The sequence below is a fragment of the Lodderomyces elongisporus genome, chromosome 2 (genome assembly GCF_030384665.1).
Source record: "Lodderomyces elongisporus chromosome 2, complete sequence".
In the NCBI taxonomy this organism is placed as follows: domain Eukaryota; kingdom Fungi; phylum Ascomycota; class Pichiomycetes; order Serinales; family Debaryomycetaceae; genus Lodderomyces; species Lodderomyces elongisporus.
In genome coordinates, this window is record NC_083674.1 from 1455453 (window position 1) to 1469615 (window position 14163).

Genomic DNA, 14163 nt, shown 5'->3' on the forward strand with positions numbered 1-14163 from the left:
GAAGTCATTGATGATTGCAGCTTTTTTTTTAAATATAACCTGGGTTATTTCGTTTTTCGCAATATTAGGGTAGACAAACATATATTGTATAGCTAATTATGTTTACCAAAGGGTAGTAAAATTTTGTTAGTAGTGAGTTGCAATACTCATCAGGCTGCTTGGTAAATCAACAAAGAGAAACAAGATTATCATCAATGTACGAGGTATCCTTTATGTCATTATATCCGTAGGTGGTAATAAAAATAATAAAAATAATAAAAATAAAAAAAATCTTTTATCTGCCAATGCAAGTGTGGAAGTGAAAACAAATTTAAATAATATACAGCCATAAACAGTTATAAAACTCACCACAATTTCAGAGGCAGGTAAAACAAACAGATAAAGAATAAACAGAAGGAAAATAAGAAATAAAAAAAAAGGAAGAACAAGATCAAAAATTCGATTCTAGTTCTGCATTATTGATTTAAATCTCTTCCAAATTGTCTTGCTGCTTATCAAAGAAAAAAAAAACCCAAAAAAAAAGCTTCTCAGAAAATAATTATAGTCTAAAGCAGAACAAAATAAAATATATATATAAACAAAGCAAACGAACAGAATACAAAAAATCGTAGTCTATTTATCAAGTGGAAAAAAAATTGTATTTAGTTTATCCGGAGTTAAGTTTTGCAAGTCGCTTCCATTGCTCGGAAGTTTTGAGCGCATCTTTCCAATTTTTCTCCATAACCTTATAATCTTGTTTTAGCCTTTCTATCATCTTATTTGAGCTCTGGTGCAGTCTCGGAGAGCTCGAGCTTTCAATCAACTCCTCTATATGATGATACAATTTGTAAAGTTCATTCATAAGCGGGCGCTCTACCGCTTCCGAATTGTTAATCTCACCAAAATATTTCAGCATTGTGGTTCTATCAACTTTATTTATCCTATCAAAGTTTATTGCATCAGAAGGGTTTGTAATCTGCACATCGATGGCATTATCCATATTATTCAAGCCCATCATTTCGCGATTCACTGATTCCATATACTCTTTTAAACACTGCACAAAATTTGACAACTTGTAGTTTTCACTTGCAATGCTTTCAATGGTCAGCATTAAACTTTGCGTGAACATCTGGTTTTCCACATCTACCATATGCTTCCTTTGATTACTAGTGTCTTCGTCAGCGGATAGAATCTCATTGTGATTAAAAAAATTACTCACCGTTTTGCCAAATACACCCTCGGCTGCTTCTTCTTGTAGCCGAAAGAGTGCGCTATTACCAGCACCACCATTAACAAAACTGCTGGCGCCCCCATAATCAACACCAAAGTTTTGCTGCAGTGATGGTGTCAAGGGTATTTCGTATTCAACAGTCGAACTCAACATATTCCTTTTGTCGATGATTTTATTCTTCAATGCGTTAATCTCTAAATCCTTCTTCCTTATCGCTACTCGATGCTTTACCTTATAGTCTTTGATCACTGTGATTAAGTCTTTAATCTGGTCTGATTGGCGTTTATTAACCTTCTGCAACTGGCTCAACTCTCTAATCTTGGTATTTTGATCAATGATCTTATCACGGCTTCTGTGCTCCACAGTATAGAGCTTTCTTTCCAAGTCTTGTACCTTGAGCTCCAACTCCAGTATGGTTTTGGACTTCGCTGAAAATGATTCATTTGCTAGTTTTTGGTGATAGCGATATGTATCGATAGTGGTGACAAGCTCCTTGATTGTAGATATGAGCAATTTGTCATTCTCGTAGATCTTCTTTGTCAAATGGCGAGTAGCGTTACCAGGATCCGTCTCTTCGTTGATAAAGTCAGACCAATTGAGACTGGGGTATAGAATTGGTTTGTCTATATACGCTCGCGACTCTAAGGCTTTATAAACCCAGTTGGCATCAGCTCTTAGCTTATCGAGCTTTGTGGAAGATATCATGTCCAGCATCTATCAAGATAAATTCGGAGGTTTAAAATAGAAAACTAATATTATGAACTCCAAAAATTTGGTGAGATATAAGTAGAACCAAGTAGGAATTTCAAGTTACGCAATTGTTTTTATAACTATGGTTGTTGTTGTTGTTGTTGTTATTGTTGTTGAAGTTCTTATTTGATATGGATATTCAATTCTTCAACTAGTGAAGTAATCTACTAAAATCACGCAACGGTGGTGGTTAAAGATTGCATCTAGAACTTTAATTGTTTTGAATTCGGATTTAGCTGATAGAGAGCGCACAAAACAAACTAAGCATGGAAACCCAAAACTTATTTTCGCGCAGCTAAGTTTTCACACTCTGCTTCAAAGAGAAGGTATGGGTCTCTAATGAGAAAATTAGAATATACTAGAGAAAATTGGAATATACTAGAGAAATCCAATTTGCAACTACAAGTGGAAAATTTAAAAGTGGTTAAGATTACTTAAAAAAAGAGGTTGATGAACTTCTGAACCTGAAAGTGATGGATTGCTGTACTAATTGAGAACAGAGCTGATGAGAATCCAAAATAAAACCAAAAGATCAAAAAACAAAAAACAAATTATCAAAAAAAATACACAACCACAATAGTTTTATTCTTCCTGACTTCTATAAGACGTATATTCTTCTTCATCTTTTAAATTTGAGACTAGTTTTATTACCCCTATATAAAAATACCTTAGTGGTGTTCTTCCTCAACAGTGTCAAAGACGAACCAGTCACCGTTTTCAGATGAGTCCTCAGCAGAAGTAGCTTGTTCAGTTTGTGTTTCAACTTCACTGTCTTCATAGGTTTTCACTTCTTCAGTTGACAATTCGTGAATTTGTGGAATTGATGGTTTACCTGGCAATTGGAATTTCTTGACAGCAGCATCGATTTCTTCTTGTGACAAAGGCTTGGCTTTGAATTGTCTGATATTGTTCACATACAAATCACCAATCAAGTTGGATCTTCTTGGTGTGAGTGAAAAGAATCTCTTTGATGAAAGGCTCTAAAAAAAGGAAAGCAAATTTTTGTTAGTATTACTCAAAATTGTTTCGACATGGAATAACGAGAACATAACAAAGTCAAATCAATGGTTGAAATTTGGAGAAATGGTTGTAATCGTACTGAAAGTTTAGCAATAATGTACAAGCCGAAACGAATTTGGTCATACATATTGCTCCATCATATCAAGAGTTTATTGTACTGTCTCTCCATGATTTACTTTTCATTCAAATATATTTTCCTCGTAGCTAAAAGAATTGAATTGTTTATTTTGTTGTTTTCCAAAAAAAACGTTCTTGCAAAGAACTTCCATTTATGTTTTTATCATTTTTTTTTTCTTCCATCCTGTCAAAAAGGGGGGGGAATCCCCCATATAGGCGATATGTCAACCTTTGAAATAGTAAATGTCAAATATTTCCACCTCCAGCTTTTTATTTATATCAAAATTCATGTTCATGCTTATGCACATGCTTATGTTTATATTCCTATTCTTGTTCAAGTTCTTGTTCATGTTTTAATTGAGTGTCCGAGGGTACCTGCACTCTCCATTGACAACACATTTTCTCTGCTAATCCATTGTAGTTCTTCTTGTTTCTGCTCATAGACAATATTCAAATACATACTGCAATTCTCAACATCTTTGTTATTATACTTAACCTTGTGTGTTTATTATCAACAATATCAGGTGTATGCTTCACTACAATAACCAGTTTAGTTTTTTCAACTTGGATTCAAAGAGAGCGTGAGAGCATGAATGAGTGAGTATGAGAGAGAGAGAGAGAGAATGTGTGTGTGTGTGTGTTAAAGTTAATGCGACTCGCAATATATAGAAAGTCGTGTTCGAATATCAACAATTTTCGCTCAATATGTTCGCTCCATCTTCTTTTCCACAAAAATTCAATTCCATTGGATGACGAACCAATAGAGAACTGAAAAAGCTGGTTCACGTGACACGCATCTTCTAACATACACTGCAACTCATAAACATTTATACACATATATACACATATATATATATGAATATATTGATCCAATAACACCCACGTTTGGTAAAGCTTGCCACTTTTTTTTGCAATTACAATTTTTAATCCACTTATTGTGTAGCATGCCAAAGTATTATTGTGATTACTGCAAGTCGTATTTGACGCACGACACGTTGAGTGTTCGAAAATCCCATCTTATGGGAAAAAACCATATAAAGTACTATTGTGACTACTACGAATTCAAGGCAAAGGAGACGGGCGAATGGAAGCCACTGGAACTAGCGTACGAAGTAACCTTTGATAAGTTGAATAGGGGTATTCCAGGTGGTGACGATTATTCTAAAAACTCAAATAACGACATTAGAAATGGACATGGACATGGACATGGACATGGACATGGCAATGTAAATAGTTATAGTAATGGAAATGGGAATGGGGTAGTGGATCGAAGGCGGAGGGTTGACAATACCCTGGACATGAATCCAAAAGGAGCTAGTTACAGTAGAGACAGTTTGAGTAATAATTATATTCATGATAACGATGATGGTGACTATAGTAGTGGTGGGTTTATACTACCGCCGCCACCACATTTAAGTGGAATGCCCTTGCCGCCACCGTCTCACTATAATCTTACCAAGGAGCTTCAGGAAGCTATATGGAAACAAACAAGATCGAGATGAAAAGGAAACGGTGAAGTAAAGGGAACAAAACTAATAAAAGAACATAAATATATATATATATATATATAAAACAAATAGGTATGGGTGGTGAAAAAATCAAAGAACCAGTCAACGTACATACTGGACCTATTCGACCGTTTCCATTCTTGTTTATTTAATTAGTTGCAAAGTATTTTTTTTTAAATATAACAGGTGGAATTTAGACTTATCCTTGTTTTTATTTTTGCCTTTGACTTTTCTACATGATTTAATGATTGTATAGTTGTATGATGAAGCGGTGAAGTGATAATGTTTTTCTAACTAGTTGGAGGGTAAAATGAGATATTACAATCACGACTTTTGGTTTCGATTGAGTAATTTACTAGCTTTACCACTATATTCATTGAACTTGTCGTTTAGAGATATGAAGGAATTGGATGATAAAGAGGAATGTAAAAATAAATAAAAGAAAAGGAAAAAGGAAAGGGAAAAAGATAACCAAATAATAGATTAACTCCTTTTTTTTTACGTCTACATCAGAACTGCTAGTTTCAATTGTAATCAAAAAAGTTTTTTTCATTTAACCTGCTTCTGGTTCAGTTTTAGCTTCTTGTTCAGCTTCTTGTTCAGCTTCTTGTTCTACTACTTAATTCTTATTCCTCTTCTCTCTTCTTCTAGCAAGCTGCCTTACAAGTCTGCGTCATCTTCATCTGGCAATGGCAAAGCGGTGGCTTGTTCCATTTCTTGTTGGTATTTTTGCATCAAGTCTGAGTCAACTTGGACTTCTGGTGGAGCCAAAGCTGGGGAAGCGACGAATTCCAATTGTGGGTTACCAACCAATTTTCTAGCCAACCAAAGGAATGGCTTTTCAAAGTTGTAGTTTGACTTGGCGGAGATGTCATAGTATTGCAAGTTCTTCTTTCTGTGGAAAGTGATGGTCTTGGCCTTGACTTTACGTTCCTTGACATCGACTTTGTTACCACACAAGACGATTGGGATGTTTTCACAAACTCTCACCAAGTCTCTGTGCCAGTTTGGAACGTTTTTGTATGTGATTCTTGAGGTGACATCGAACATGATGATACCACATTGACCATTGATGTAGTAACCATCTCTCAAACCACCAAACTTTTCTTGACCTGCAGTGTCCCAGACATCGAATTTCAACTCACCAAAGTTGGTGTGGAATCCCAAGGGATGGACTTCAACACCCAAGGTGGCGATATATTTTTTTTCAAACTCACCTGTCAAGTGTCTCTTGACAAAAGTGGTTTTACCAGTACCACCGTCTCCAACGAGGACTAATTTGAAAGTAGGAACTTCTTGAGCTGACATTGTTAATGATATTTATAAAACACGTATATATAGATGGATCGATTGATTGATTGATTTGTGGTTGTGGTTGTGGTTGTGTGTGTGTGTGTCAAAAGATGGGAAAATCTATCTCTGAATTTTTGAATCGACGATGACGTTATTATTGTGATCTATTTTTTTTTTCGTTTATACTTCTTTGCACTCAAAGTCTCTCAATTTCAGTCTCAGTCTCAGTCTCAGTCTCACTATAAGTCTCTCTCTTTTCCCTCGCACTTCTTTTTACTTTTTTCTTTTTTTTTTTTCTTTTTTCAGATGAGAGTGGGAGATGGATGAAGCAGAAGGCGGCGAAGAAATTAGAGGGAGAGTTAGAGTCAGAGAGGGAGAGAAAAATGGTTGATTCTCATCTACTTGCGATATTGTCGCTACCATATGCTACTTTTCTATATGTTTTCTCTTGTTTTTCTGTTGTTGTTTTTTTTTTTTAATTATTATTTAATTATTTTTGTTTTGTTGAGTTCAACAGTTAGCAACATCTTGTTCAGATAGTGAATTGGTTCATTCAACATGGAAAGAAATAGAAAGTAAAGAGGCATATAGCAGCATAGAGGAAGTAGTGAATTAAAAGATAGATTAAAGAAGAGAAAAAAAAAATTAAACAACATGTATCTGTAATTGTATATGAGTAAATAAAGGAGGAAAAAAAAGAGAAAAAAAAAATTCCTTTGCACTTTTTAGCTTTCAAAATACTATATTTGGTTCTGTTTAGATTCTTTGACTAAAGCCAATCGTCTTCACCACTTTGTTTTTAAAGCCAAAATATATATATAAAAAAAAAAAAAAAAAAGAGAGAAAATTTTTTATTAATAGCTTGTCGCAATATTCAAAACATAGGAAAAGAAAAGAGAAGAAAAGAGAAGTTTGATGCAATTTTACACGACCTGTGAAGTATTTGGTTGCAAAAAAAACATACACACACGCAGAGAGAGAGAGAGAGAGAGAGAGAGAGAGAGAGAGAGAGAGACAACGAGAAAAGAAAAGCAAGAAGCGGAGGTATGCTTGTGTCGAATCGTGTATAAACTAGTAAGAATGTCTACTGAAGCAACTTGTGATGCAAATGTTAATGCATTTATCTATAAATACTATGGATAATACCAAAAAGTGTTTAAAGCTTAGCTATATGAAAATTTTATTAGGACAAAATTAAAAAAAAGAAAAGAATGACAGGTCTTGGTTGTTAACAACCAAGTTTATCAATTGAGGATTTTGACTAAAAACCATGCAAAAAAGATAGAAAGATCAAACACGACAAAACATAACAATGCAAAGCGAAACAAAACAACTGTCAAGTAAAGAAAATGAGATAATAACCAGATACATTAATTAATTTCAAAGAGAACAACAACAACAACAACAAGAAGAGGAAAAAGAGGCTGGAAACAGTCGACCGACATTTGGTTCATATGCTTTAGAGTGATTTGAAAGAGATTGCCCATTTTCTTGTTATTTTTTTTTTTCAAACAGTGGACACAAGTCATATTTTGCTTCCCCCGGTCCTTCCACGTTCTTTTACTTCCCTACCCCACTTTAACCAGCACTTGAAAGTGAAATTAAAACACTGTCATTCAACCTTTGGGTGAACTGTTAAATAATACAAACAAACAAACAGAACAAAGAGAAAATAAAACAAAGAGAAAGAAGGAAGAATACTCTCTTTTTCTGTTACTTTGCCGTTATTTTTTTCCCCCATAGTCGACGAGTGATTTGTAACTTCACATGTCTTTATTTGATAAAGGCGGCGAAGGAAAGTTGCATACTTTTCATCACCATCACCATCACCATCACCATTTTGCATATCCTTTTTTTGATTTGCAGTTGCTCAATAAATTGCATTGGCGCGCGAAATGTGATATTTTTTTGTATTGCACGTACGATCCAATACTTTCCCAAACGTCCATTCTATACTAGTACCATCCGTTTTGTCGCATTCTTGTCTGATTTGGAAACAGACTGACAATATACTATCACAACTATCACACTACCAGAAATCAGTGTAACGTAAGAACATGTATATATATATATATATATATACATATACTTTAAATTCAAAGATGGGATATTTTTAGAGAAAGTTTTCGCCTTCTCGTCCCTCGTTTCTTGCTGATTCAGTTGTTGATTCAGTTGTTCTTTATTTTTGTGTTTTTTTATTTTTCAAAAAAAAAAAAAACAAAAGACTCTTTACACAGAAACACAAAAAGATGAAACGCGACGTGAGGGATAAAGGGTTTTCCTGTTTTCTTTTCTCTAAAAGAAAGGCGGAAAAAAAACAAAAAAAGGAAACATGGTTGTGAGATTGCGTGTGCCGTTTTTCGGAGAGAGAGAGTGTGTGTGATTTGAAGGCAGGTACCCCCTCTTCCACCCTCTCCTCCCCCCCTTCCCCAAAACCAAGAGAGACAATTATACAACGATTTGAAAGCAGTTAAACCAAAGAGAAAATTACACTTACACACACACACACTCACACATAGATAGATACGAGCTTAGCTAACAAAGTACCAGAACTGTTCTAGTACTTGTGAAATGGAGTTCTTTCATTTTAGGGTCGTTATTGTTGCTTAAAAGACACACAGTGTAATTGGGCATGTCACATTGATTTCATTTACTAAAACTCACTATTTGAGGAAAAACAGAAAATAAAAATCAAAAAAATAATAAAAAAAAAACCAGAGAAAACATGAAACGAGTAGCAAAGTTGTTTCAAACAACTAAACATTGTGTACTGAGCTATAGTAATCATTTATTCCAAGTCACAAAGCGGTTTTTACGATACACCTTTGATATATTACCCTCAGCCCAAGATATCCAAACCGAAGGATTAAAATAGAATAAAAACTGAACAAACAAAGAAAGCAAGAAAGTCAATGAAAGCAAGTTAAAAAAATAAACCAGTACTATTCGTAATCTATTTCACTTTAAATTCTTTCACTGTTGATGCTATAGACTTGCAACTTAGGGGTGTGTTATTATTAGGCAACCCTGACACGAGAAAGACAAATGTGAGCCAGCATTGCATGTATATATATAAATACAGTATGGAGCCTGTTGAAAAGTGTATTGTATAAAGTACTGGCTAAAGTGTTGTTGTAGTTGTTGTAGTTGTAGATGGTGGTGTAAAGGATAAGCAATGCAACACAAACATTTTGCTGTTGAAACCAGAACCATTCACTACCAATGCAACACCAACAAATAAAATTAAAGAATAAAAAATAAAAATTTAAAATGAAAATAAAAAAAATTACAAACCAGATTCTCCTTTAATTAAATAAAAAGAAAAACCACCACAAACTGACACAAAAACACCAAATACCAAAAAAAGAATGAAAGAAATTAAAGAAATTAAAGAACACACACATTTTTCATTTACACGCACAATCATTCTCTTTGTAGGTGATAATTTTTTAATTCCTCTTTCTTTCTTTCTTTCTTTTAAGTTCCTCGAAGATTTTTAAATAAAAAAAAAAAAAAATTAAAAAATAAAATCAAACTTTACATAAAAATAGAACATATACAAAAATATAATTTATAGACACAGACAGAAAACACCATTTGTGTTGTATCTTTCTATACATTTCTATATCCTCTATTTTTCCCTTTTTTTTTTATTTTCTTTCTTCTCTCTACAAAAGAACCATATATCTTGTTCATTATTGTTCAATATCAACCGAGTTTAAGAACACTTTGGGAAGTAGTAGAAGTTAGAAGTTAGAAAGGAACAAGCACTAACGAGGACACAATACACGTAAACACCTTTATAACAACGGATCACATCCATTCTTTACAACAGCACCAAACAAGCCTTTTGCTTTTCTTCACACGTTTACTGAAATTTTATTTATACTTGCAAACAAATACTAGTCTCACATACCCACGAGCTGTTACCTTTTTGCCAAAAATCTTTTTTTTTTATACCAGTTTTTTTTCAAGAATTCCTTTTGGTTTGACTTTCTCCTTTTCAACCCCTTCGTTCTTAATTCATTCATTCTTTTATTTCAATTACAACCACACGCTGGATCACATTCTCACTTGCTACACCTACACTTTCGCTAGATATGTACCACCCAAACAAACAACAGCAACAACAGCAGCAGCAACAGCAGGAGGGTTATTTCAATCATCGACATAATGGTGGTAGATTTCTGGATAACTTTGCTCCGCGATTACCGCCCCCACCACTCCATCTTCAGCATCACCAATACTACACTCCTATGCACAACATAAACGGCGCAATTTCACATGGCCAACACACGCCAATGACCCCACTAGACATTAACTACAGCCAGTCGATGATTCCATCCAACTTACTCGTATCCTCACCATACTTTACTCCACCACCTTCGGCTACCCATTTCTTTTCAATCCCACCACCACCACCACCCCAACAACAACAGCAACACCAAAGAACTTTAAAACGTGGACCCACCTCTCTGTCTCGATCACAGTCTCAATCACAGTCACAGTCGCCTAACCCCTCATCACGGTTTGGAAATGGAAGAAATTCGAGTAGGCTGTGGAATAGTAAAGAGAATTATCCTGACAAGCCTATGCAACATTCTTTTATCAATACCATGAGCAACAACGAAAATCTAGACAATTATGCTACATCACCAATAACCAACAAGGAGAACCCATGTCCTTCCAACCATAACAACTTTGACCAGCTCAATATATCAAGAACCGTTATCTTGAAAAACTTGGCTGAAAATACCAGTTTGCATCAGATATTGGACAATATAGACTATGGACCCATTGAACACATCAAGCTCTTTACAAAACAAAAACCAAACTTGCTCTCAAAAGACGGTTTAGAGAATAACGACGTAAAGACAAAAATATGCCACATCTCCTTTATCAACAACAAGATTTCAATGTTATACTATACCCATGCTACAAACGCATCTAATCTTGACACGTTGAGAGAAACATTACACTCTCACAACTTGAAAATTCAATTGAACAATATCAACGACAGAAAAAATACACCATCTAGATCTAAACAGGATTTGATGAAGCCCAAAACTATCAACTATATCAATAACCTCAATGCAACACGATGTATTTCGTTGAAAATAGGCATAGATACTAAATTACCACTACAAAGAGAAGCCAAAAATGTGGAAAATACTCTACTCGAGGAAATTAAGCAATCAATACTAGTTCAGTGCGAAAAATTTGGAGATGTAGAAAATTTCGATATTGAAATGGTGAACAATAATAATGATGATGAAGAAGAAGAAGAAGAAGAAGAAGAAGAAGAAGAAGAAGAAGAGCATCAAGAAGAACACAAAGAAGAAGTGGCAAAACAGACAACAAGCGCGACAGCAAAGTCAGATAGGAAAGTAGACAATGACACTATTCACGTTTCTCAATCTTGCTCGACCTTATATGTGAGTTGCATAGCTTTTATTCATTTCACATCCATCGACTCTGCCATAAAGGCATATGAAGCCTTTATCAAAAAAGTTAATCACAAATCGATAGTGCATGACCACAAACAAAAGAATAAAGACACAGCAAAACTTGACATATCATCTGATGTAAATGGTTTGCATATAGAGCAAAACCATCACATTATATCCACGACTTTTGCCCAAGACCGATGCGACCGCACACCCATTGATAACAAGCACATAGATTATAGCATCAACGAATTTCTTGAAACAAGAAGTTCAAAAAGTGTCAATGGCGCAAGGGTAGGAGACGAGATCATCACAACTGAAACTATACTTGATTCTGATTGCAATTCTGAATCTGATTTTGATAACAATAGTCCCGCCATGAGCAGCTTTACAGCGTCCCCCAACGAGAGGGAACTCCCTGAAGAACTTGGCATCTTGGACCCAGTGAGCCCAAACTCGTCCGATATAGATAATGCATCACCAATAGTACGCGAGAGATACAATGATACAAGCGAAGACGGTTGCATTCAGTCAACCATAAGCAACGGTGCATATTCCATAATTTCTTCAAATCAAGAATACCTCAACCACATGCACTACCCATCTGGGCATAACTCTGATCACCATCCGGGGATTATTGTACCAGTATCTCGCGATTTCACTCCTTCCTTTACACCTTCTTCTCCTCCATACACATCTCACTCAAATCACTCATATCTGTCATCACAGTTTTACCTCCCTCAGCATCCACCATCATCTATCCACGAGTTCAATGGTAATCGATCGATATATTTGGGAAATTTACATCCCAACACTACGGTGGAAGAAATTGCCAATAACGTTCGCGCTGGTGGCTTGGTAGAGTCCATAAACTATTTGCCTGAAAAGAGAGTATGTTTTATAACATTTGTTGACGCAGTTGTTGCCCACAAGTTCTATGTCAATCATCAAGTGTTGCACCAGCTAGTCATACACGGATACGACATTGTTGTCGGATGGGCAAAGCAACACAGTGGACCATTGCATCGCGATATTGCACTTGCTGTTACCGCTGGTGCATCAAGGAATGTGTACATTGGAATTAAACCAAACCGCGACGAAAATGGTTTCAAACCTATGATGCCAAGCGAGGATGAATTGAGAGAGGATTTTTCCAAAATTGGTGAACTTGAACAAATTAATTTCTATCACAATAAGGATTGTGGGTTTCTTAATTTTGTAAATATTACCGATGCGATTGCTGTAGTTGAAGCATTTGAATCAGATGAAATGGATGGTGTTTACAGATTATCGAAAGCGCTTTACGGAAATCAAGATCACGCCAACCAATTTTATCACAAGTACAAGGAATTCAAGATAAGTTATGCTAAAGATAGGTGCGGTAATCAACCGAAATTTTCGTTTAGAAAAAAACCAAACGGATCTCAAGGTTCAACTTACCAGCAATACCAAGAACAATTACACTCAAGCCTTCGCAAATACAATAAAGATAAATTTACAAAAACAAGATACTCTGAGTCAAGTAATGCCAGAGATGCAAATGAGCCATTATCAGACGAAGCTGCCATGATATTTGGAATTGTGAACAACAGTGTTCAATCCAATGGCACCACTAATGGATCATTAGGAAAAGAGCAGACTCATTCAACGGATAAAACATTGAAGAAACAAAATGGATCAAGTTCCAATGGAGCAACCGATAGAACCAGGAGTGAACATGAGCACGCTGGCAACCAACTTGAAATGCCTACAATAGAAGAAAGTAAAGAAACAATTACAGAAGAACAACCAGAAAAAGAAAAAGCAGGAGAAGCGGAAGCAGAAGAAGAAGATGATGAAGCGGAAGAAGAAGAAGAAGAAGATGATGATGATGATGAGGACGTTTCAATTATAATCGGATCCGAGGATATGAGCTTTTCTTTTGATCGTAGTGAGGAAAAGGAAAGATCAAAGGCTCCTAATTCAAAGAATACTCGTTATGCTCAGCGCAAACTGCGCAAACAATATCAGAACAATTATGACAAGGACTATGCAGATTTACACCGAGGGAAAGTTTCTCGATCCTCTTCAAACGTGCTGCTTAGCAGTAGTGTAAATTATCAATATTCACCATACATTCAACCTCAGTCAGTCTATTATTTTCCGCTGGCCAGTAGAAACAGCTCTACCAGCAGCTTTAGGACAAACAGGAGCCAGCATAGTCAGAAGTGGCACTCAACATTGCCTCAAGGTAATGCTGGCTACCCTATACAGCCTGTGCCATATCCTCAGCAAGTATTTGCTATGCAGCAACAACCAGGTCAGTATCACGGACAACAGTATCCACAGATTCGCTATATACCAGTTATTCAAAATCAAGTTGTTTCTCCAAATCTCCAAGCACCTTCATATAATCTGGGCGAACACCGCTCTTCTGGAAGCGAGGTGATGGCCCAGTACTTGGCAAAAACGCAGCGCAACCAGATGATATATGAACCTGTTGACAAAAATGGAGTGGAGAGAGGGACTCCGGGAAAGTATAGCATTCGAGGGAAAACTCATCATAATGGTTTAAAAAGGTAATGACATTACCTCGTTGTGCTTATCCATAGGTTTAGTTAGAGATATAAATTCAGCAACTAATTAATGAAAGTGAATGAAGAGAAAGATCAAAGATGAAAAAGCAACACACACACATAAAAAGATAAAAAAAAAAGAGAGAGAGTGTGTGTGTGCGTGTGTGTATGAGAGTAAAGTTTGCCATCTCTTTTCCCTAATTTAGATTTATTATGAGATTATCTAATTTCATTTGATTTTGTTTTGTAGATATATTAAATAC

General features: G+C 35.6%; 5 protein-coding genes across 5 annotated transcripts; 2 read left to right on the top strand and 3 right to left on the bottom strand. All coding sequences in view use genetic code 12, as the record gives it.

The window, feature by feature from the left end:
- Positions 1 to 646: 646 nt before the first annotated feature.
- PVL30_001853 (uncharacterized protein) lies at positions 647 to 1915 on the bottom strand (the record flags this gene model as incomplete). Its single annotated transcript, XM_001527003.2, has 1 exon — positions 647 to 1915. The coding sequence occupies one exon, from the start codon at positions 1913 to 1915 to the stop codon at positions 647 to 649; it is 1269 nt and encodes a 422-aa protein (XP_001527053.2).
- A 713-nt stretch (positions 1916 to 2628) lies between these two features.
- Positions 2629 to 3574, bottom strand: ATP14 (ATP synthase F0 subcomplex subunit H atp14; the record flags this gene model as incomplete). The annotated part of the gene is made up of 2 exons (XM_001527004.2): positions 2629 to 2940; positions 3560 to 3574. The coding sequence occupies 2 exons, from the start codon at positions 3572 to 3574 to the stop codon at positions 2629 to 2631; spliced, it is 327 nt and encodes a 108-aa protein (XP_001527054.2).
- Positions 3575 to 4041: 467 nt separating this feature from the next.
- On the top strand, positions 4042 to 4599 carry PVL30_001855 (uncharacterized protein; the record flags this gene model as incomplete). The annotated part of the gene is made up of 1 exon (XM_001527005.1): positions 4042 to 4599. One exon carries the CDS (start codon positions 4042 to 4044, stop codon positions 4597 to 4599), a length of 558 nt encoding a protein of 185 aa, XP_001527055.2.
- Positions 4600 to 5265: 666 nt separating this feature from the next.
- Positions 5266 to 5913, bottom strand: GSP1 (GTP-binding nuclear protein gsp1/Ran; the record flags this gene model as incomplete). The annotated part of the gene is made up of 1 exon (XM_001527006.1): positions 5266 to 5913. One exon carries the CDS (start codon positions 5911 to 5913, stop codon positions 5266 to 5268), a length of 648 nt encoding a protein of 215 aa, XP_001527056.1.
- Positions 5914 to 10154: 4241 nt separating this feature from the next.
- On the top strand, positions 10155 to 13907 carry PVL30_001857 (uncharacterized protein; the record flags this gene model as incomplete). The annotated part of the gene is made up of 1 exon (XM_001527009.2): positions 10155 to 13907. The coding sequence occupies one exon, from the start codon at positions 10155 to 10157 to the stop codon at positions 13905 to 13907; it is 3753 nt and encodes a 1250-aa protein (XP_001527059.2).
- Between the last annotated feature and the right edge of the window lie 256 nt (positions 13908 to 14163).